This window comes from Lynx canadensis, chromosome C1 (genome assembly GCF_007474595.2).
Source record: "Lynx canadensis isolate LIC74 chromosome C1, mLynCan4.pri.v2, whole genome shotgun sequence".
Taxonomy (NCBI): Eukaryota; Metazoa; Chordata; class Mammalia; order Carnivora; family Felidae; genus Lynx; species Lynx canadensis.
In genome coordinates, this window is record NC_044310.1 from 153,815,468 (window position 1) to 153,841,348 (window position 25,881).

General features: G+C 35.3%; 1 protein-coding gene across 1 annotated transcript in view; it reads right to left on the bottom strand.

The window, feature by feature from the left end:
• Window positions 1-3,365: 3,365 nt before the first annotated feature.
• Window positions 3,366-25,881, bottom strand: part of SCN3A (sodium voltage-gated channel alpha subunit 3) — a 114,648-nt gene continuing 92,132 nt past the window's right edge. The window contains exons 19-28 of the mRNA XM_030327027.1: window positions 24,288-24,408; window positions 22,766-22,920; window positions 21,848-22,021; window positions 15,512-15,634; window positions 12,744-13,016; window positions 11,303-11,356; window positions 10,113-10,250; window positions 8,798-8,902; window positions 6,744-7,014; window positions 3,366-5,996 (exon numbers count right to left, since the gene is read on the bottom strand). Of these exons, the coding sequence (XP_030182887.1) occupies window positions 4,801-5,996; window positions 6,744-7,014; window positions 8,798-8,902; window positions 10,113-10,250; window positions 11,303-11,356; window positions 12,744-13,016; window positions 15,512-15,634; window positions 21,848-22,021; window positions 22,766-22,920; window positions 24,288-24,408 (2,610 nt within the window). The 3' untranslated portion in view covers window positions 3,366-4,800. The remainder of the gene's footprint in view (window positions 5,997-6,743; window positions 7,015-8,797; window positions 8,903-10,112; window positions 10,251-11,302; window positions 11,357-12,743; window positions 13,017-15,511; window positions 15,635-21,847; window positions 22,022-22,765; window positions 22,921-24,287; window positions 24,409-25,881) is intronic.

The following is a 25,881-nucleotide window of genomic DNA, read 5'->3' on the forward strand; positions in this document are numbered from 1 at the left end:
ATTATGGAGAACAGAGAGATTCTAGAGAGAAGAAGAGAGAAGAAATACTGCTAACAAAAGAATCCATAGGCGTCAGTAACAACAAAAGTTTTTGAAAAGAATAAAATGTTTTAGATGTTATTGTAGGAAAATGATGTACAGGGGCAGCTGGGTGGCTCAGTTGGTTAAGTGTCTGACTTCAGCTCAGGTCATGATGTCGCAGTTCGTGGGGTTGAGCCCCGTGTTGGGCTCTATGCTGACAGCTCAGAGCCCGGAGCCTGCTTTGGATTCTGTGCCTCCCTCTCTGCTCCTCCTCCGCTTGCACTCTGTCTCTCTCTCTGTCTCTCTCAAAAATGAATAAACACTAAAAAAAAAAAAATTAAGAAAAGAAGAAAATCACGTGCATCTTTTATTCTTTTGTAATAACAACAGTACTCTAGATAATATAAGACTGAAGCCCTACTTAAAATTTTGTGGAAAATGTTAATTAATGGCAAAGAAGAAACAAATACACTTGTGGCTCTAGACAATGTTACAGTAAAACTCTAAAGTATTAGTCACTTTGTTTTAATCACTTTTGTTACATATCAGGTGTTGTCTTTTAGAAATCTGTAACACTGGGGTGCCTGGGTGGCTCAGTTGGTTAAGCTTCTGACTCTTGATTTAGGCTCAGGTCATTATCTCATGGTTCATGAGATCAAGCCCCATGTCAGCTCCATGCTGACAGCACAGAGCCTGCTTGGGATTATCTTCCTCTCATTCTGTCCCTACCCCCGCTTGTGCTCTCTCTCAAAATAAATAAACTAAAAAAAAAAAAAAACACTATAACACTGTAAAGAGGAAATAATAGCCATCCTCTCAGTTATTTAAAGAATCCTTCACTTTGTGGTATGAAATCTTTGAAGACAAGAAAACTTTTTTCTTAATGGGGCTTAAGTGAAAGCCAAATGTGTTTCTGTCTATTTAAGGTTATGTAATCTTTTAAAGGTTTATTAGCAATTCATATTTTCTCATTATTATCCATATAGAAAAAATTACTCAGTTTGACTAGACAATTTGATTTTGAACACAGAATTTTAAAATTAGAGACCTACTATGAGAGACAACAGCCCCATTCAACAGAGGAGGAATCTGAGGGGCCAGAATTTGATCTGCCTGAATTGCATTGCTCATTTGGTACCAGAACTGATACTGAAAGACAAGTGTTAGAACACTTGGTCTGGTCTTTTTGGTATTTTCCATTTTTGCAAAAATGGTCAGTAAGAACGTTGTTTATGATTACTACTGAGTGGTTTGAAATGCACAAAAATGATTTTCATGTTATTTTACTGTATTCTAGTTATTTGAAAACTTGTAAATACCTAATTTACATAGCCATTATCTTTTCCCTGTAATATTTTTTTTTTTTTTTTTTTTTTTTTTTTTTTAAATTTTTTTTTTTTCAACGTTTATTTATTTTTGGGACAGAGAGAGACAGAGCATGAACGGGGGAGGGGCAGAGAGAGAGGGAGACACAGAATCGGAAACAGGCTCCAGGCTCTGAGCCATCAGCCCAGAGCCGGACGCGGGGCTCGAACTCACGGACCGCGAGATCGTGACCTGGCTGAAGTCGGACGCTCAACCGACTGCGCCACCCAGGCGCCCCTCCCTGTAATATTTTTAAACTGGAATACCCATTTTTTTTCCTGCATGCATATGTTCTTCCCTTACTAAAGGGCAGCCATTGGTGGGTTTAAGTTTCTTTAATTTCATAGTTTAATATCTGTGTCTAAGTGGATTATTTCTAATGTATTATTTTAAACAGAATTCTGTCATGAAGTTCAATAACAGAACAGAAGGATTTTTCTTGTGGAATTAGTTATTTTTAAAAAATCTATCAACTTACATTAACAGCTCTATATTCTGAACAGTATTTTCAGAATATCCTTTAGCTAGAGAAGTATATTTTTTAAAGTGTTTGTTTGTTTGTTTGTTTCAACTGAAGGCTCTTGTGACTATTTTGGAAGATGATCATTTAGATGCAATGCATATCAATTAATAGAATACTTGGTTAAGATTATATGATGGGATGCATAAAAAGGCTATGGGTTTTTCAAGGTAATACTTGACTTCTCTCTTGTATTGGCGAGCTCTGAAAATTGACTTTAGCAGAAAGGAGCCCATGAATTCCAATGAAGTCAGCTTATATCATTTGTGTTGAGGAAATTATGAAATGCATATTTAAATTCACTTCATCTTCAAATAAATATGCCTAACAACTGGGATTTTCCACTAAGACTAAACATTTGGTTTTGACATGACATAAGTCCAAGGGCCCTGAAAAAAATAGTTAACATAAATTCTCAATCATTAATGCTATAATTAATACTACATATATAAATAGGAATTCGTAAGACACATTTAAATAACAATGTATGTAACCTTTGTTAGCTACCAAGAAGTTTGGAGATGGTATAGGGAACACTGAGAAGAACTGAGCCAAGGCAAGGACTTGGAATTGACAACTATTATAGATGATGACTATTAGTGTTATAGAAACCATAAGTTGGAACATGTGGATTTGATCCTTTTGCACACAAAAAAGTTCACAAAAACTGCTTTTCATAGCTTTTATTCTGTAGTACTGTTTGGTAGACTATACATTAGGTTGTTGTAAAATCCATGTGAACTTTTATGTATACAAATGTCAGATCAAGTACAGGTTTCATTAATTATATATATTTTAAACTTCCATCAATAAAAAAAAAACAGAGGCCAAGATATTAAATATAAAAAATGAAATATTTATTCTTTTGGCTCAATAATAATGTAGCTCACCATTCTTTTTAGTAATAGCAATTCCCTGCATGCAGTTCATCAGTACACTACAAGTAAATAGTTTTGTAAAAGGTTAACATTAAACTTTTGGTTTGTGCAAAAAACAAAAATTTATATCATATTAGGTAATTGCACAACTTTGCCACTTTGTTCATGGCTAAAAAGGACAGAGCCTGTGTTATTTCTCTAATATCTATAGTGTAGCAAGAATTAAAAAAATAAGACTAGTCTGCATAAGCAAATACTACAAAAGTTTGAGTAAAAAAAAAAAACTTCCATGAATAACGGGTAATATTGAGGCAACCATAGTTGGTAAAAAATGATCCATGTTTGAATTTTTGACAATGTCTCTCCTATTGGAATGGTAGAAAATATATTATAACATAGAAATCCACAAAACCCATTGTCTAACTTTTATTTTAGGAAATTATCCATTGAAAAGTCTTATGGATTCAAAAGTTTGGAGTTGTGATTAAAAATAAAAAGCAAAAGCATAAAGTAAAATAAATCGCCATGTCATCAACCTGAAAATAATTTTCTTATGTACAAAATGCAACAAATAAAATTGATCATATTTTTACATTATTTATATTTAAACAAGTTTTAGACATATTTTTAGCAAAAGTTCACAAGGTTTTGACAATAGGCAGTACGCAGTGTGTTTCCTTGAAATATAGAGAGACACCATATGACACTCAAGTTGAATTAAAAATGCAAAAGTAAAGGTACTTTTAAATAACTGCAAGCTATTCTGCTTGACATACTAGATAGAGCTGTTTGAATTCACTCTACCAACATGTGACTGCTAACCAAGGCTTGTGAAGAATGAATTGGGTAGAATAGAGCAGCATAGGCAATATTAACATGCATTAGTGATAGTCTTCAAACTATTTATGTTTAATGAATGGTACAGGATACATCCCTGTTGGAAGATTGCAAAAGACATATACACTGTGGTACATATTTGACTTAACAGAAGTTGTTGATCTGGATATGTGTATCTATATGTATATATATACATTATATATACATATACATATATATTTCTACCCAAACATGCACCACAGGATAAAATAACTATTTACATAACAGGGGGTGTTGAATTGACATAAAATATCAGCTTTGCTGAGAGTAGAAGATGGCAAAGCAATACTGCAGCAGAAAGTGGGACAACTATTCTAAAGTGACACTTTAGGTACACTTTTCTAGATTTTTGTTGTTTTGTTTTTGGAACGCATTTAACCAAATTAAATATAGAGCTCTGGAACTTAGAATAAAATTTGCACTTGCTGAAACAATTGTTGCATAAAAATAATCCTTTAAAAATTAGAGGAGACTTTACAGGCACATAACTGTTCAGATGTAAATAAATGTAACAGACCAAAATACTTTCAAAATTAAAGTCTTCTAGAAAATGGAAGTACCTGAACTTATTGACATTAGAATATTTTTTTTCTGGTTTTAAGCAAGAATTTTATCTCTCAAAACACTTTTGCTCATTGTTTAAGAGACTTATGGAGGAGGAACACAGGGCTCTTATATACTTTTTTCTCAACTTAAACTGCATTTACAAAAATAGTGACATAGTATTATGAATAAACTATGAATTAGGGAGCAAGGAAATCCACCAGAACAAATTTTGTAAAAATATGGCAGATATGGAAGTTAAAAATAGAGTGGATGCAAGTACTGTACTAAAGGTGTTTGGTGTAGTTACAATGATCACTTTGCACAATTATCCCTACAGTCTAGGTAGCCATTGAGTTTCTCTTCAGCAGTGTCAGCTGGTAAGGAAAACAGCAACCTCTTGTCAATCTTGTTGATACCCTGACTCACAGAGTTGTAGTGATGGTGAGGTCACTGTCTTGTTATAGGCACTGACCATGAGTATTTGTTAAAACAGTCAGTTTGGCATAGACCTCCTCTGGGAGTCCAGTTGACACTTAGACTTTACCATCGTAGGCTGTAAACAATTGATCACAAGGATACTTCTTTGTTTCTTTTTTACTTTTGAGTTTCCCTGACCTCTTTCCCTTTGCTTTCTTTTTCTGGTTTGTCTTTCTCAAACTTTTCTTTGTCTGGCTTTGTTACGCTGTCATAGGAAGGAGGAGATGTGGTAGAGGAGCTTCCATCTGTTTTTTCGGGGGTGGAGTTTCCATTTAATTTGTCAATAATCATGTCTTCTTTTATAGGTAGGTCAATCCTTCCTTTAATTGCCTCTTTGTTATATTCACTTGATACTTTTTTTAACCTTTGCCTTAAAAGATAACATCTGAAGTTACGCTGAATGATAGCAGCAGACACCTCCTCTTGCTTGCGTTTCAGAGTGGTTGTGATGGGTTCATAGGAGACTTTGGAGGGGTTCGATGCCATGAACCGGTCCTCCATCTGTATTCGAAGGGCATCCATCTCTCCACTCTCGCCCAAAACACGCTTTGTGAAGGCAAATAAGATGTCAAGACAATGGATCCGGTCGCCACTGACCATGGGCAGGTCCATGGCAATGAGCTGGACTTTGTTTGGTTTTGCTATGAGGAGAGGAGGATCTAGGGCAGCTGCAAAATCAGAGAGCTTGGAGAACTCTATAAACTGGGTGGCATCAGGATCGAACTTCTCCCAAACCTCATAGAACATCTCAAAGTCATCCTCACTCAGGGGCTCTGCACTTTCCTCAGTAGCGACACTGAAGTTCTCCAGGATGACAGCGATGTACATGTTCACCACAACTAGAAACGATATGATGATGTAACTGACAAAAAAGAAAATCCCCACAGATGGGTTCCCGCAGTCTCCCTTAACAGAGCTTCCAGGATGAATTGTGTCAGGATCACAGTCAGGTGGTGCACTATTAAGAATAGGTGCTAGCAATCCATCCCAGCCAGCAGAGGTGGTAATTTGGAACAGGCAGATCATGCTGTTGCCAAAGGTCTCAAAGTTGAACATGTCATCAATTCCAGCTTCCTTTTTAACATAGGCAAAATTGGACATTCCAAAGATGGCATAGATGAACATGACCAGGAAGAGCAGGAGGCCGATGTTAAACAAGGCGGGAAGGGACATCATCAGAGCAAAGAGCAGCGTGCGGATCCCCTTCGCCCCTTTGATCAGACGCAAGATTCGACCAATCCTGGCGAGACGGATCACTCGGAACAGGGTAGGGGACACGAAGTATTTTTCTATCAGCTCGGCCAGAAACATACCTGTGGAAAATATACAAATGAGCTAAACAGTGAATATCTTATGCTTATATGAATGCTTTATCTTTGCAAGGGGTGGGAAAACAGTAAGATTGTGTATAAACTTCTACTAAATATTTGGGCCCACTCCCTAATGTTAGCAATTAAAGATTACAGAATTTTTGGGGCGCCTGGGTGGCGCAGTCGGTTAAGCGTCCGACTTCAGCCAGGTCACGATCTCGCGGTCCGTGAGTTCGAGCCCCGCGTCAGGCTCTGGGCTGATGGCTCAGAGCCTGGAGCCTGTTTCCGATTCTGTGTCTCCCTCTCTCTCTGCCCCTCCCCCGTTCATGCTCTGTCTCTCTCTGTCCCAAAAATAAATAAACGTTGAAAAAAAAAAAAAGATTACAGAATTTTATTCAATCATTCTATAATGTCATAAGCCAATATAGATTTTTGGAAAATCCAACAAATTAAATAATCTCAGACAGTGTCATGGCAATTTAAGGTTATATATACTCAGTTACTATGAAGAGTTATCCCACACATGAAATGTGCTAATTACAAACAAAGGTTATTTCTGAAGTCTCCAAGTATATTGTTTTTTTTACTCTTGAATACCAACATTCCTCAGTTAGAGGAAAATGAACAGCAGTGGTAAACTTTAGATTATACACATTATCATTCTCAGATCTAATTTCCATGTTACACAGCTGTCAGACCTTAGGGAACTTTACCTACAACTGTACCCCTCTGTAACTAAACCACTCTTACCTACAATGGAGAGAATCACTACCACAAAATCAAAAATGTTCCAGCCTATGGTGAAGTAGTAGTATCTGAGAGAGACGAGCTTCAGCACAAATTCTCCAGTGAACAGGATAATAAACACAAGGTTGATCCGGGACAAAACTAGAGTCATATATTTGCTCTGGTCGTCAGTTTCCACCATCATGGTGACCATGTTGAGGCAGATGAGGATCATGATGCTGATATCAAAGACTTGCCTGGTTACAAAATCAAAGACCATTCCTTGGAATTTGTTCTAGAAAGAGAGAAGAAGAGAGAGGGTTAATATGCATATTTCATAAATAATGATCCATTAAAATTCCAGGTGAAGTCCTTCCATATATGGCCATGAGATCTACACCCTTTTCACATTACTCCAAATAATTTTTCATGCTACATTTCTCTTCACATTAAAATACAAGAAGGAAATGAAAAAAGTCATATGATAAGAAAAAACATATTTGGTTTATTTAAGTTCCATGGAAAAACAAAACTCAGTAAAACATAAATTGGTGACAATTGGCTGTTAATATGTATGGGCTTTGCTTGATTTCAAATAACTATGATAGTTTTTACAAAAAAATCGTGACAACTAATAATGAAGATTTAAAAAGTGAGCTGATACAGACAGACTTTTAGATGGATGAATACCCTAATTCATTTATCAGTACTTCAGGAATTTTGGTTTATATCTGATTTCCATCTCTCCCTTCTTAAAAATATTAATTTTCTATTTAATTATACCTCTTCTAACTATGTGTGTCTGTGTGTTCACTATCACTTTCTTCATCTCTTCATGCTTCAACAAAAATGTATGATTTGTTTTTTGTCTTATTATTAACAATCATCTCAGGAGTCACACACTTTTAAAGATTACTTATATGGCCATTAAATATAGTTCTATTAGGGAAATAAATTTTTAATAATTTAGACTAAAAATACAAAATTTCACAGGTTACTGAAAATCAATTTCATGAGTTGACCAAGTTTCCTTTTCTTAAATATAATATTTAAACAAAATATTCAGTAAAGCAGGTTTATGCCCTTCTGTGTATCCTGCCCTACATCTCCCCTTGACTGTCCCCAACCTCAACTCCAAAACTCTTAAAAATATGGTAATGTGAAGTCATTTATAGTATTCACGAGGCCTTGTCAAGTCCCAGTTCTGGCAATGATAAGCTTATGACTTTAGGTACAATATTTTACCTTTTGGGGGGCCTCAGTTTCCTTATTCCTTACCCATCTAAGAAGATAGATAAGTTCGAGTACAGCTCTTGAACATAATCCATCACTATTATTATTATGAAGCTCTACAGAATATGCATTCTAAATAAGTCTTTTTCATCTTTGTGTATACGGTGAAACAAACTATTTTGATGACACACTTTTCCTTTCTAAAAAGGTTAAGAATATTTTCTAGTCCTACAAATGGAGAGAACAAATAACACAGAGGGAAGTGATAGGGCAGGATGCAGTTTTCCAGACTCCATATTTTTTTTGTAAATTTTTTAATGTTTTTATTTATTTTTGAGAGGGGGGGAGGGGCAGAGAGAGATGGAGATACAGGATCCGAAGCAGGCTCCAGGCTCTGAGATGCCAGCACAGAGCCTGACACAGGGCTGAACTCACTAGGGAGATCATGACCTGAGCTGAAGTCGGATGCTTAACCAAATGAGCCACCCAGGCACCCCTCCAGACTTCATATTTAAATGGCAAAAAGTGCCATATAAGAAAATTGGGTGCATTCCTGACAGCAGCGGGTGGCAGCAGGAGTATGAAGGCTGCTTTGGAAGCAGTTATTAGGACCTCCAAGTTGGATGTTTTCAATTGACAAACTGTAAGAACATTATCTCCTTTTTAAGAACTTAGTAACTTTTATTAAGTGTAGTGATTGTGAACTGTATTAAACAATGAACTTTACAATTAGGGCATATTACATATTAGTGATTATCACCCAATATGTTCTCATCCCGAGCACTGCCAATTTCATCATATGGAAATAAGGCTTTAGAATATTAAAGAAGATGAGTAGTTCTTACTGCTGGCCGAGGTATGGGCTTCTGTGGTTTCTTGGATCCAAGTTTCTTCATTGCGTTGTAATACTTTTTCTGTTCCTCTGTCATAAAGATATCTTGACCTCCAAAGTAAAGATAAGTATAAAACTGGTTACAATCCCAACATGTGTTATAACAGCACTTGTATAAAAATATTTCTGACTCTATCTTTTAGTCTTTTCTCAGGTTTTAAATGGAAATTATATATATATATATATATATACATGTATATATATGTGTGTATATATATATATACGTATATATGTATACACCTACACACACACATATATATACACATACATGTATATATATGTGTGTGTGTAGGTGTATATATATATGTATATGCTTTCCTCATTTAAATGAAATTCTGAGTACTTTATTATTATATAAAACCTCTAATAATGTAAATCTCTGATTAGTACAGGATCCTAATATGATTATATTATGTTTAGAAGGAAGCTCAGGGATCTCAAATAAATTTCCATGAAAGGAAAAAATGTTTTCTTAGTCTGTTTCACTGTTGACAGTTTTCATTTGTTCAATAATTAGAAGTCATTTCTGTATGCTAGAAAATGTACCTGGTATCAGAATTACATAGATATATGAGACACAATGTCTTGTTGCCATAAGGAGCAGTAGGGAAATGAAAATGGGTGGAAAATGCATAAGGGTATGAAAAAAAAAGTATTACAGAAATCAAAATAAACTCTTAAGACTCAGAAACAGGCTTTATATATGAAGGTGCCATTAAGCTAGGCCTTAAAGGATGACTAGAGTTGTACTAGGCAGAGCGTTCCAGGAAAAGAAAATACCCTATGTAAAGTCGTGTACAAGTCGTGTACAAGAGCATGGCTTGTTCAGAAAGGGCAGAATATCCATGTAGCTATGTGTGTAGCATGTGATAGTAGTGATGGTAGGTGTTGACTGAGGAGTAGGGAAGTAGATCCAGAAATGTAGAAATGTGGTGTTGTGGGAGAAAATAAAGCTGGAAAACTGGGTGGAAATAATTCCTGAAAGATCTGTAAGTAAGGGTAAAGCTTTAGAGGAGGTCCCCTGGATGTTCTGAAGCAGTGGTCACATTTATTGTCACAAAGACACTACAGCAACTCTGCAGAGGATGAACCTGGAGAGCAGTCACCAACTAGAGGCTGGAAACCCTGCAGCTGCACTGACTGTAAAGTGAACTGAGAAGAATAGAAAACTGATGTAAGTCTGTCCTGACCACGAGTATCCTGATGATTTGGATGTACAACAAACAGAACCTCAGAGTGGAGAAAGTTGAGAGCTGAGGAATACTTATCTTCTTTTTCTGTTGGTTGAAGTTATCTATGATTACACCAATGAATAGATTCAGAGTGAAGAATGACCCAAAGATGATAAAGATGACGAAGTATAAATACATATATAGATTTTCTTCATATACAGGCTGAAGTTTTACCTAAATAGTATTGAAAATATTAAATAATATTTAAAAATGTAATAAATACTTTAAATTATTAACAGTTTGGTGAGTGTTGTTACTTAATATAAAGCTATTTTCGCCTTGTGCTAGATACTCTTCTGCAAAAAAAAGTTCTTTTTACAAACTAGTATGATCTAGGATAATGAAAGTTTGTAATTTTTATGATTGTTCCTGAATCTCTCTTTCCATTGTGGCTTACCTATACACATTTTTAGAATAAATAACTGATAAAACAAGAAACATTTGAACCTATTATTAGTCATATCATTTTTTTTGCAGTACTTTAAATTTGGGTTTGGAGATGTTGGTTCTTTAAGATATGGCTTTAATAATAGAACATCAACTTCTAAAAGGAAAATGCAGTATAAACAGATGCGTTCTGAGAAATTTTTTAATTCCTATTTTCAAAATTGAGTTTCCCTGAAATTTCCTTGCTTTTTTTTGTGATATTTTTGGAAGCTGCTTTACAAACTCTGCTTTATCATACTCTCCAGGGAGGGGCGCCTGGGTGGCGCAGTCGGTTAAGCGTCCGACTTCAGCCAGGTCACGATCTCGCGGTCCGTGAGTTCGAGCCCCGCGTCGGGCTCTGGGCTGATGGCTCAGAGCCTGGAGCCTGTTTCCGATTCTGTGTCTCCCTCTCTCTCTGCCCCTCCCCCGTTCATGCTCTGTCTCTCTCTGTCCCAAAAATAAATAAACGTTGAAAAAAAAAATTAAAAAAAAAATATCATACTCTCCAGGGAGAGGGAGAGACAAGTTACTTTCCCATGAGCAACATTTCTAATCTTGAACCTTATTTATGGATCAGTCTGATGTCTTCTGATCTATGTATATTAGATATATTTACCAGACATATATTAACGAAAATATCATCTTCATTTAAGTACTTTAGCTTACGAGGATCATTTCTGTATGAAATTATAAATGTTCTTATTGCATCTAGTGTAAAATTCTGGGTCATTCACTTAAATTATTGCAAATGTTCACTATAGAAGAATCTAGTATGTACAAATAGTATGAGTGATACTTACATCTCTTGAGTCAACGGCTGCGTACATAATATCCATCCAGCCTTTAAATGTGGCCTGTGAACAATACATGTTTGAATTCTGCATTAAAAACTTAATCTAAGAATATGGCGTTTCACTATATGAAAATCTGATAGTGTTACTATGAGTAACTTTTTGTATAATATTGTAAAATTTTCTACAAAGAGGTTGAAATGTGAAAAAACAATTTTTTTAAAGGAGCGACTGGGTAGCTCAGTAGGTTAAGTGTCTAACTTCAGCTCAGGTCATGATCTCACAGCTCGTGGGTTCAAGTGCTGCATTAGCCTCTGCTGACAGCTCAGAGCCTGGAGCCTGCTTTGGATTCTGTGTCTCCCTTTCTCCCTGCCCCTCCCCCGCCTCCTCTCTCTGTCTCTCTCTCTCTCTCTCTGTCTGTCTCAAAAATAAATAAACATTTAAAAAATTAAAAAAAATAGATTGAAATGAATTGAATGAAGAAATTAAATTGAAATAGAATATGATTTTATTTAGAGTCTGGAACTCATTTTCTTTGTTTCTCTTGGAAGATACTGTATTTTTTTTTTCTACACTAAAATTTATCTGGAGGCTTGATTCATAAAATTGCCATCTTAGTCTCAAGTCCTTTTTATACAAAAACATAAGCTCTGCGATTCAAACCTGTGGGGAGTTTAAACACAACTCAATGGTTTTCATTAGCAAATAACTGATTAGTTAATATGTGGTCAACTGAGTCAAAATTATTAAACATTGTACATTTTGAAATCTACCCATAAGATTTGTATTCCCACAAATACTAGAACCATCCTCCTTAGATGTTGGTACAATAAATTTCCTGGCTAATAATTTAATTTAGCACTAAAATATATTTAATTCATCAATAAACTATACATTGTTATTTTAACATATAAAATTGCTCCTTTGGCAATGACTGCTAAAGAAAACTAAAAACAGTATAGTGCAATAGTCCTCAATATATAATAAGAGAAAACCTAGCAGTGTGCCTGGGTGGCTCAGTCGGTTAAGTGACCAACTCTTGATTTTGGTTCAAGTCATGATCTCATGGTTCATGAGTTCGAGCCCCACATCAGGCTCTACGCTCACAGCGTGGAGCCTGCTTCAGTTCCTCTGTCTCCCTCTCACTGCCCCTTTCCCCTCTCTCTCTCAATAAATAAACATTAAAAAAATTAAAAAGAAAAAAAAAGAAAAAACCTAGGAAACAAATACAAGGCCATATTAAAACATACTAAAAGCAGAACACTGCTGTAAATACATAATAAGTTAACTGCAAAACATCTTAAAATCAAGTTCAGTTGATAATATAGGTGTTATCATCAACTACTTTTATACTGTCAGATATTAATTATTCAATCAAAGACCATCAGAGAAATGATCTTTTGTGAAACATTTTGAAAATGTTTTCAGAACTCATACAGTGGCAACTTACCACTTGAAGCAACGCAAGATAGCCAGCGCCAACGTTATCGAAGTTTACTTTGACGTTTTTCCATCGAGCTTGCTTGCCAAGAGCCTGACAGTCGCTCAGATTGTTGACTTCACTAACTTCAAACATGTTACCCGTTGTCGTGTTAACACAGTGGTAGAACTTGCCAGCAAACAAATTCACACCCATAATGCTAAAGATCAGCCAGAAGATGAGACAAACCAAGAGCACATTCATGATAGAGGGAATTGCTCCAACAAGAGCATTCACAACAACCTAGAAGAGGAAACGAGGGTAAGACAGCCGACAGATCGTTACAATGGAAACCATTCCTTTCATGTACTTATTTAATATTAAAATGGGCATGAAAAGAGTTAAAAATCTAGGTGAGTAAGTTGTTTCTTGGATGTTTTCTAGGACATGTTTGATAAGGGAAAACAAACAGTGACACAGCTAAAGAGCTAAAGGATTTAAGGAAACCAAAATATGCCAAAGTGTGAAAAGAAATAAAAACCTGATATAGTAAGATGGAGTCAGAAAATGTTTGTATGCTGGGGAGAAAAGAAAAAAAATGCATTAAATACCAACAGAAGAAGTAATCGTCATTCAGCAAAACATTTTAATTTTCAAAAGTGTTAATGAATGACTGATGATTTGAAAACAAGGTTAAACAAATCCTTTACAAATGAAGTATTAATAATGCCTTAAATCTGCATCCACAGATCAAGTCAACTTTTTATGACCATGAAGAATAGAGTTAGGAATTTACAAGGTTCTTTTTTTTTCTCTACTGGTAAATCCCAATTTAAAAAAGTATATTAAATGAGATGGAATTTATCTCTGGACATAAAAGTACTGAATATGTCCTCATTATTATTCTAAATCTCTCAAATGTTCACTTTGGGGTACATGTTGCTTCATCAACCTACACTGACCTGTTTCATGAAGGAGAAATCAAGTTACCTTTCCTCTTGTTAAATTCAAAAGAGCTTAAGTTGTATTTTGAAATCTCTAGGGAGGTTGACAGTATCTTTTCTTGTCTAATTTAATCTGATTCATATTGGACTATTTTGTTAGGCATGTATATTAAATAAAACTATTGTTTTATTTTAAAATACTGTAAAAGTGGGGCACCTGGGTGGCTCGTTCGGTTGTGTCTGACTTTGGCTGAGGTCATGATCTCACTGTTCATGGGTTCAAGCCCCACATCAGGCTCCATGCTGACAGCTCAGAGCCTGGAACCTGCTTCGGATTCTGGGTCTCCCTCTCATTCTGCCCCTTCCCCACTTGCTCTCTCTCTCTCTCTCTCTCAAATAAACGTTAAAAAAATTTTAAATACTGCAAATGTTATGTTAGAAATCAACACCAAAAATTTTTTAATTAACATCAAAACCTGAAATTCAAAGTTGTAAAAATTTCATATGCTACTTGTTTTATTTCTTTTAGAAATTAAGTCATATATATTATACTTGCCACATTTCTTTGTTACTAAAATTTGTGTAAAATGACCTGCACAAATTTTCTTATCAAATAAATATATGATACATTTACCATATTTTATAGTGGGAATATTAATTCTGCCATATGGTTGAATTAAAATGCCAAACTATTTTTTCAGATTGGAGCAAATTTATAAGTTTCTTATTTTGTTCAATTGCTATCTCCCCTCAAAGAGGAATTGTTAATATGCAGCTGTGGATTCAAGACGAGGGCTTAAGTCAATAATGGCAAAGATTGGTTTGAAAAGAACTTGAAATTATATAATTTTTATGAATTTTATCTTGTCCTGTGACTTTTTTATCAAGTAGCAACAAAATGAAATTAGAATGTAAAACCAAATATTTCTTTGCTTACAGTGCTTCTGGAAAGTCTGGAGAGTGGTTTCATTCTCCCTGATGAGTGAATCTCAAAGTCAAGGCTGAAGTGTTTTTATTGCTCCAAACAAACCTTCTAACATAAAAGCCCTACGGCCAGGGAGAAATGTAATAGCCATGTGCATTTGCATGCTGGGTTAAACAAAGCTGGCCTTTGCTAAATAGTATTTTCAGGGGCATGACAGGAGATTGTGTAACTAAATAAGTGTGTACTTTACATGTAGGTGCATAAAATATACACTAAAGAAGAGAGCTGGTGAGAACGATACACATGCTATGGAAAAAGCGAACCTCATTCAGAATGCTCTGTTAAAAGAGCAATCTTTAAAACAAACCCCAGGGGTTGCCTGAAATGCCAACTTTATTATTCTAACCCCCTATTTTGGTTGCTTAGGATGTATAGATTTTATCAGAGGCTACAATTTAGTGTTGTTTTCTTGTACAACAAGTGTTTTTTGTTACTCCTGTTAATTGAAGAAGTAAAGCACACAAAAACTCTTTACTTTTCATTCATTACCAGTGATTTCTGAGGAATCAAACTGCCCATTGGGAGGAAGAAACACCCTTACTAAGATGAATGTCAATAGTAAATAATCATTTAAAAATGCATAAGCAATGAAAAGAAATAAATGGCAGCACATTTTTTGGATGTTGTAGAAACATCCTTGAACTGTTATCAGAAGACTTGAATTCTAGTCCTGTTCTGCCACAGTTTCTGAGGACCTGATTGTATAAACCTCAGTTTCATGAGGCTGGCCTTAGTGATCTCTAAGATTCCTGCTCTGAAATTCTGTAACTCTATGAACTAAATATCAGAAGAGTGTGGTACCCCTCTGTATCTAAATGATCACCTACATTTAATTCTGACATGAATCATCAGAGTTTTTTTCTTCTTACCCTCATGCCTTCAAACCGGGATAATGCTCTTAGAGGTCTTAAAGCTCTTAGTGTCCGTAGGGATTTAATGGCACCAAGTTCTGAGTAGCCGAGAGCGTTGGCTACCAAGCTAACCAAAGAAACCTACAAAACAAAAGATATTAATCAGTCCACCAAGAAACAAACTGTTGACTAAAGACATAGGATATGGTGTCTCTTCTTTAGTACCAACCACATAAAATTCAGACGTATCTTGGCAGCCTTCACCTTCCACATAGTGGAATCATCTTACATTGCCAGGCTCATCTGATGTCACTGCTTTTCTTACCAATGGAAACAGAGTCTTTGCTCATTTTTATAAACATCTGTAAACCCTTCAAGTTAGATATTTCATCCCATGGAACCCCTTTCAACCTGTGTATGTATAACTGATGATTCAGGATTTGATTCAAAAGCCAGATTCTCTGTGGATCTGTGCTTTATATCATTGATTGGAAGTTGTATTTCTCTCCTGAATTTATATAGTGTCTTGGTTATGTGTCCTGGAAGCATTTACCATTTAATAGAGTCAGTTGCTTAGATGTCTTCTTTTCCCCTTCCAGGCAGGTCACATAAACTTTTCATGGACTGGCATGAAACATTCTTCTCTTACGGTGCCTAATGCTATCTGGTTGAATATGTTTTGTATAAATAAATAATGGGATAGTTTTACCTGAAAAAAAATTTATCAAACTGTGTTGTAGTTTCACAATAATGAAGAAATATTTTCCCAAACTTCTGGACTTATAATTTAGTGAAATACATCTTCTGATATTTACACGTAACGAAATTTTAGTTAAATGTATGAAAGGTTAAAGAAGGCATGTCCTTTTTTGAGAGGAAGATACTTTATTTGCTTAGATTTTCTTTCAATATAGTAGCATATATTGAACATTTACTATATGTAAGGTTCTGTTCTTTTTTTAATTTTTAATGTTTATTTATTTTTGAGAGAGAGGCAGAGAGAGACAGAGACAGAGTGCAAGTGGGGGGAGGGGCAGAGAGAGAAGGAGACACAGAATCCAAAGCAGGCTCCAGGCTCTGAGTGGTCATCACAGAGCCCGACACAAGGCTTGAACTCACAAACCGTGAGATCGTGATCTGAGCCGAAGTCAGATGCTTAACCAACTGAGCCACCCAGGTGCACTGCAAGGTTCTGTTCTAAGTGCCTTATGCACATAAATCTCAAGATGTAGATACTATTACTATTGCCTTTTCACTGGTGAGGAGGTTAAGCCCCCCACCTCCCCAAAAGAAAAGAGATGAAGAGGTAATAAGAGGTGGAGTTGGGACTTGAACCCAAGTGATCTGACGTCAAAACCATACCTTATCCTTTTGCACACCTTATCAAAAATTTGTTTCTCGTTTTGTAACAGGAAGAGCTTTAAGACCTCCAAGAAGATATTTGTTTGTCATCTGAGCCACAAAATACAGAAAATAGTTTGAGTGACTATCTTCTCAATTCTCAAGGACTGTACAAGTGCTTTCCTTAATGTGTAGGGAGGGAGGAGTTAATTCATTACATCCGCTGGATGCTTTAAAGGCATGTGAACTTAATTTCTTGTGAGAAAGGCTGTTGAAAATGGATCTGAATGAATCCTCCAACAGTCTTATGAGGTAGAATGGAAACAGTCATCTGCCCAAGAACACATGGTACAAAGCATGACACAAAAAACAGAACTGAGCCTTTAAAGGCAAATGGAACCACTGTTCCCTCGTTGTTTAATTTAGCATACATCTCACAGAATTTAACAGAAAAATAAATGACTAGTGGCAAGATAATTTATTGAGCTATTCATTTCTGTCTAGTGTTTGCTGCTACAGAAGACTGGAAAGATGGGAAAGGTTATTAGAGAACATGCAATCTTCTGTATTCTGGGCTTCTTTGCCTCAGGAAGCATTCACAGTTTCTTTAGTCCTCTGGAGCTGCTTTCAGAAGAGTTCCCTCATGCTCTCCAAGTCTTTTTATTTGAGAACTGGGAGTTTAAAGGGAAGTGGCTGGAAATTCCTCAAGACCTCAAGTAAGGAAGCTTATGCTGTGAGAAGAAAAGAAAGGCAATAGCCAAAATCAGAGAGTACTGGATGGATCGGAAATTCTGGGTTCAAAGACTGGGAGGGACCACTTGCATATAACTACCTCACCATGCCTGACTCTGAGTTATTAGAGAAGTGGGGCACAAGTAACTGAGCCTCCTTTAATGGGCCTCATCCCATTTTATGTAGGATAAAAACTAATTTATTGAGGTAACTAATGTGAAAAACTTCATATACTTTAAGGCAATATTGAAAAAAATAATTTTAAAGATTTGCCATGCACTTAAAATTTGAAGATAATATCCTATATTGATAGCATGCTTTACAACTTACAATGGTCTTTTTTTTACTTATTTACCTGTCTGAGAGTGGTCAAATGACTAGCCCAAGAAAAGGTAGCAAGGGGCAAGCCATGGCAGGAATTTAAGCCTTCTGTTTTCAAGGCCAATGTGTTTTCCACCTCAGCAAATATGTCCCCAACCTTTCAATGTATATTATTTTTGGTTTCATCTCTTTTGTGATAAATACAAAAGGCACTCCTGCTAATGTGTACAAAGTGTAAGAGAAGCCCTGTGACAAAAACTGAATTTTTAGTATAAATTTACATGAATCCAGGTGCCTCACAATACAGCAAATTTATGAACCTGTTTGTGTTACAAGTTTCAGGAGGTTGGTTTAGTTGTCTTCCATACCTTTCCATGTTTCTGTATCAACGAGACTGAGAAAGAGAATTAATGCTGGAGGGATTTGATGATTTTGAAGAAGACCCTGGGAGTTCTGTGAGTGGTTAATGAACCAAGTAATGTGAATGTATTTCTCTTTAAAATGGCTTAAGATGATTTATTAAGTTCAGTATGAGCAAGTTGAAGTAAAAACCACAGTCACCTCCATGCATTCCAATGATACATTTCATTCCAAATACTTGCATGATTTTTGATGGCAAAATCCAGAAGCATTCTCATTAAAGTGGACTAAAAGAATATGCCCACTACCAACATTTTTTTAACACTTTCTGGAAAAAGAAATAAGAGCTATATGCATTAGAAAAGTAGTAGAATTCATTATTTGCTGATATATTATTGTTGACCTCAACAAAACAAAGGAATAAAGTAAAAAACTATTATAAGAAATAATACAATTACTTTAGGTGCTAATATATGTTTTCATATATTTTTTAAAAAGTTGTATAGGAGCCTTTGGAACTATATAAACTTTAAAATATTAACATGAGAAAGTATAAGTATAATTTATTATTGTTTTAAGAACAGAGAGCACTGACCCCACCAGATGTTAAAACCAATTATAAATCTGCAGTAATTCAAGTTTTTATGTTAATAGACAAAGAAATGAATGAAATAAATAAAATCCAAATTAGACCTAAGACATGCTGAGATTTACCATGTAGTTAAAGGTAGCGTTTCAAAGGAGAGGTTAAAAAAAGAGAGAGAGAGAGAGAGAGGCAGGCAGAAATCATTTTGAAAAAAATAGTGTTGGATCCTAATCTCACACCTTACACCAAAATAAAAATTAAATGGATGAAGAAACAAACAAAACTCCATCTATAAAACTGGGGAAAAAACATGAAAAAGTGTTTTAATAATCTTTACATAACAGGGTCTTCAGAAGCATGAACAAACCAAGAAGGGGAAAAAATGAGACTGATAAGTTTGACCAAATCAATATGAAACATTTCTACGTGACAAAAAAACAAAGTCAAGAAACAAAAGCCCAAATAGGCAAAACAATCATACCACATGCGACAAAAGATCTTATTTTTATTTTTATTTATTTACATATATTTTAAATGTTTTATTTTATTTTTGAAAGAGACAGGCAGAGACAGAGTATGAACAGGAGAGGGGCAGAGAGAGAGGGAGACACAGAATCTGAAGCAGACTCCAAGCTCTGGGCTGTCAGCACAGTGCCTGATGCGGGGCTCAAACTCACGAACCATGAGATCATGACTTGAGCTGAAGTCAGACGCTCAACCGACTGAGCCACCCAGGAGCCCCAAAAGATCTTATTTTTAGATTTTATTTGTTTATATCTTTACTGTTTGTTCCTTCCTTCCAGAGGGTGTAAGCTCTAACAGAGCTTGATCTGTTCATGTTCACACGTGGCCGTGGCCCTTTTTAGGTGCTCAGCACGTTTATTAAATAAATGAATGAATGTTAGGAGGTTGGATAGGTAGCCCACTGCAGTCTACATTTACTTTTAGGTAGGGAATTGAAGAGATCACATTTTTACACAGATACATTTTTCAAGGTTTGAAACATGTTCCTTCTGGTTTGAAGTACTTCACTTACACCTCAGATTTTTTTTTTAACTTTCTGTGGCTGTTTATTTATTTATCTTTTTAACAGCAATTTACCTGATGGACTGTGAAGCCCTTTTAAGTATGTTTTACTTGTACTTTCAAGAACAGTTTTATCTCTATGTTTACTTTAGCTTAGTGGACCCAGTGGTCTGAGAACAAGTTAACTGAGGTTATATTAATTCACATATTTCAGCCCTAGCTTTGTGAAAGATAGACCCTAGACCCATTTAAGGTAACATAATTTGTCCCAAAGTAGAAGGCTTTAATTACCCAGTTCCAGCCTACTAATTGAGACTCACTAAAAGGGAAGTAATTTTTTTAGCAACATTTTTTGAAATTAAATTTATTCATTTAGACATTACTCAATAGATACTTATGTATCTATATTAGGTGTCTCTAAGGATACAAACATGATACAAAACCCCTCCTATTGAGAGATTTTAGCATCTTATTTATATTTCCTATATGGGGCAAATATATGGAAATACTTGAAGTACAATGTAGTATTTTAGTAAATGTAAAATTTTTAGTAAATGTAAATATTTCAGTAAATTTCAGAATTCTCTGGATAAGTTCTATCACATTTGTAAATGACCTTCATGCATGACAAGATCTTTCTGAACCAGAGAGGATTCTTAAATGTATTTAAGTGTTCTTCAGGGAGAAGCTGGAGATGATAATAAGTGCTAAATCCCAAAGCCACAGTCTGAAAATACAGTATTACATTTATAACAGATAGGAAACTCATGGGGTAAAGGAGAACTGAATTGAGAATCAGGAAATTTGGACACTAATCTCAGCTTTGTTACTAAGTAGTTGTATTATCTCAGGAAAATTATTTAAACTGAGGCTTCAGTTTCCTAATGTCTAGAATAAATCCTAGATATTCTTTGAGGCCCATTCCACCGCAGATCATAAGAATATTAAACTTCCCTTATGGATAGCTTTTCAGGGTAACATTGAGACTCATTTCTTTTGTCCATTAAAGGCCAACCATGGGAATTAGAAATCATTTCTGGTCCATTGAAGTGATCTGGTAGCAGATTTCTTATCAACTCAAAGGGTTAAACTTACATTGGTTATAGTATTATAAGTTATGCATGCGTGGGAAAAAGGGGAGTAGAATTTAGATAGGCCCACACTTGTCAAAATGATAAAATGAATGCACACATACAGCAATTATTCATTCATATTGGCAAGTGTTAGGGCTAAAAAGTGCTTTCTGATTGCTAGGGAACAGCTAGAGATGGTGCTTGAAGTACCTTGTTTTTTTGGGGAGGCTGTGAAGTTTTGTGCAGTGGAATATCAAAGACTACAAAGAACCAGATGACTGTCATTTTGCTCCAGTGTTTCTTCATCACTTGGAATGAGAATAGGGTGCAAGTCAGACAGATCCTATAACTGGTGATGTTTTTATGACTACTGACCCCAGGGTAGTCAGATTCAGAGCAGGGCTCCTATACCTAACTCTCTGCATGGTGTATGTCTGAAGAGCTACTGGAATATCTACTTACTGATTTAAGAGTGGAAATGTATTTTATTGTCTCTGTGGATATGTGGCTGAATGAATACAATCAATGGGTTATTTTAGCATTATTTAGTAACAGGTAGTCTAGAAAGGAATTAAAATGCAATCTCACAATCTCTGGCCCCAAATCTATCTTAATTTTACCTCCTGGAGATTTTTTTAAAACTGTTAATAATTTAAGAGCTTAGATCTGTCAACTAATAGATTCTTAGCTATTCCTTACCTTGAGGTCCTTAAGTTTCAGAAAAAGAGCTGTCTGCTTATGGCACAGAACACGCACTTTCTTTTACATTTATTGTAGGTTTTTTTTTAACTGCATAGTTGTGTCAGCATTAGGGAGAGTAGGTTCTCAAAAGTCAAGGTTTTAATATAGAAATATGTGAAATGTCAAACTTGCCTTTTTAAAAATAATTTCATAAAAATCACTCAGGATACTTACGTCGACAATCAAGAAATCTAGCCAGCACCAGGCATTGGTGAAATATGTTTGAAATCCATAAGCTACCCATTTGAGGAGCATTTCCAGAATGAATATATAAGTGAAGACCTTGTCAGCGTATTCTAGCATGGTTTTGATAGTCTTTCGCTGTTCGATGTATATATCTTCAAAAGCCTGTGAGTCAAAAATACTTTTATTTTACTTGAATTACTTGCTTCCCTCAAATACTTGATAAAATTGCTTAGTATAATATTGGGCACAAAGCAGTAATTTGATAAATATGGGTTAATATCTGAAAAACAAATTCTGAAGACTAAAACTAACAGAAAATGTTGGCAAGGAAATGTCAATATCTTTACTGATTTAAATGTTCTTTCTTTCCTGTCTCTCACCCTCAAATCTCTGTCTCAATTACTGCCATAAAGACATGCTTTTAGAGAAGTAATATGAACTCAGGAAATAACTAGAAGTTCTGTTAATGAGGGATCGACTTGGCCTATTCCAACATTACTTTCATTGATTCCCTGAATGATCTGTCTTATTTTGAAAGAATAAACTGATTATACATAAAGAAAACACAATACACTTTTAGTCCATAAATGTTAATATAATTATTAGGGAGAACTGGATGGTATTTGACATAGAAGTTAACGTAGTTACAGAATGTCTCTGTAAGTGGTTGTCTCAGTGAGGAAAACATCTATTAGATAAACACCAGATGAGAAATTCCATCTGGCAGTTCATAGTTTTGATTTATTCTGTGCTGAGTTTTGCATAGTTAAACTCTGGGTGCCAAGCTCTGCAAGGCATAGATATACCTCCTTTTTTGCCTCTTAAACTCAATGTATGTTTGTGGTATTTTCAGAGCATTAGCTATTTCACTAGAACCTGATTCTTACCACTTTGCATTTTACTTACCAAAGCACCACTGCTGAGAAGAATCATGAAGACAATGAAAGTCTCAAACCAGTTGTGTTCAACAATGCTATAGCAGGTTTTCCGAAGATTCCACCAGACCTTTCCTTTGCCCTCTTCTATACTTACTTGACAGAATGGAAATTTTTTAATACATCCTAAAAGATAACATTAAATACAATAAATTAGAAATGTATATATATTTTGTACAAGATATTGATTCAACAATCCCATACATTATTGAGTGTTCATCACAATACGTGTAGTCACAGTCTGTCACATACATTGTTATTACAATATTACTGACTGTGTTCTCAGTGCTATACTTTTCATCTCCATGATTTACTTATTTTATAACTGGAAGTTCATACCTGTTAATCCCATTTTGCCCATCTATTTTGCCCATCCCCTTACCCACATTCTTCACTTTCCCACCCACCTCCATCATTCCTAGAAAATATATTTTAATCTTAAATAGGAAAAAATTAAACTTTGTTGCTTTCTCCCCATGCCAGTCTCAGATCATCATTTACAGGGGAACTGGCTACTTCATTCCCTAGTTATCTTTAGCATCTTTCCTATAAAATGAATCATTCTCAGACTTATATATTCAGCCAGCCACCTGAAATTCAAGGAATTACTTTATCAAGAGTTGCATGAGTATAAATGTTTTAATACTAGTTAGAATCTCTCTTTGCCTCAAGGCCATTGATGGAAATAGGTTTGGGGGAAAACTGCACTTTCAAATTGTTTATTAATTCCTTGATGTGTTCCTGAATTTTTTACTTCCTTCTTTTCATGTACAGAAAAGCCCCCTGTTGTCCTAGGTATCAGCCACTGTCATTTTTCCCAAGCTAATTTATTTTCAGCTTCAGTGCTTTTCTTAGTTACACTATGACTCATCTTGTCAGTTAGTATCTCTGTTCCTTTGTCCTCCCCCTCCTAGTTTTCATGTTATTTCTAATTCTCATCCATTCTTCTGCTCTCTGAGCTACTACTCATTGGATTAAATCCAGTCACAGTGAATCAGCAAATCTTTATTGATCTGTGTGCAAGACACTATACTGGTCTCTGTGAGAACAACTACTGTTTTCCCTGTCAAAACTCTACAAAACATCCGCATCCCCTAACAGCTCTGGTCACAGCACAAATTAACCACATTTGAAACTGTGAAGGATGGGGTATAATTATTGTAGCATCTATAAATCAAATCACAACATTGTCAATGAGGTCTGAAGGGACTGCAGTCAGTATCAATAAGATGACATTCCAGAACACTATTTATCTCATAGGGTTAGCCTCTCCACATTCTGGAGGATGAAACGAAAAACAAAAGACATGTCAAATCACTGCTATTCCACTGTAATCTGGAAATATAGATAAATTAACTTTTCAGAACAAAAGAAAAAAGCAAAGATAAAGTGTCTTTACCATTTCTTTAAAATAGTTCCCTCAAGTGAAGTATTTTCAGCCACTGTAAGAAAAGAAGGGGCATTGCATTTGAATCATATTAGAAATTATTTACCTTCAGTAAAACAAGCTTCTGGTTTAAGGTCTTCCTCAGGCTCCATTTCAGCTTGTTCACCTTCCCGTGGGGGAGCAACATCCACTGTGCTTCCTTCAGATGAGCTGGTTGCATTTAATTTCTGGAAACAAAACCCCATTGCAAATTGTGATTTTTCTCCCCTTTTATTCAGCTAATTTGGAAACTCTTTGTCATGGTGTGAAAAAATGATGGTGATTACATCTGACTCTATTAACGTTACTGACATTAGGTACTAATAATTTAACGTAATTAAAGACCTACTATTTAAAACAATGGAACTGCTGACCTGATTCAGACAGAAGAAAGTAAGACAGCATTCAGCGTGGGTGATTTGGAAATGATGGGTCATACTGATTGTTTTATGATCTCCATTTGTATATGAGTGCCATATGAAAATAGCTTAATGCATTAATACTCAGACCAAATCAAAAATAGTTTGATGAAATTTTGGTATGTTGACATCCACTACTGATTATATTAGTCAAAATGCATCAAATTAGATTATAATTTCCACCTCCTATGATGGAATTTTTCAGAGCAAAGAACATTACCAGTTGTCTCAAACTACTGTCCATGTTTCTGTAATTTTAGAAAGGAAGAGCAGCACATTGACATTAGTCACAGTCATTATATTTCAACTTTGGGCTATATTTTTCCTCTGGCTTACATAATCTTCTTATTTTACTAGCAGAAAGATGATGGATCTCTCTCTGTCTCTCTATCTCTCTCTTTTTGAACTGCTTAAATGACTTCAATACTTGCCAAAGAATCCTAAATCAAATGGAAATTTCTTCATAAATGGCATTGGGCAGAATCTGTATAGACTTTTATTAGGAGCACATTCTGAATTCAACATGTTACCAAGTTGTGAATTTTTCCTGTAAATAAATCATTGTGACATGCCACATGGCTGGGAAGAGCCACTTTAATGTTACAAGAATAAACATATAAATACTTTGAGATCACTTGGGAAGACATTATGGATTTGCAGTGTTTTATGAAAACTGATGCAAAGACATGACATACAACACAGCCTGGCCAATGTAAAGATTTTAGGATGAATAAAACAGCACATGGACATGGTAATGGTTCCAAAGCCCCCCTTAACTTTCGTAGCTAAGTGTTAGGGGTTGCTGTGCCCTAGCCTTCTGAAAGAGTTAATGTGTTACCAAAAAAATCCCCAAATGACTCCCTAAACATTGGTCATATTGGAGGAAATTTGGCTTAGGATTCTTGATTCACTGGAATCATAATGCAAATGTAGTTTAATATTTTATATTGTGAACTAGTTGAAAAGTACTATCCAGACGATACTTCCTGCGATGTTACTTTGAAGGTGAGGTTAATCATACCCAACTAAATATATTATGAAAATTAAATATATTATGAATATATATTATGAAAAATACTTTAAATCAAAATACAATTCTATAATAAAATACCTCTTTGTCTTGCGTATGCTAAAGAGAGAAACTAGGCCATCATATTCAGCTGATGGTTCTTAGGATCATTATAGTACAAGAATTTTTATCATTAAATTTCTCTACTTTTTGGAGAGCTGAAACACTGAGAC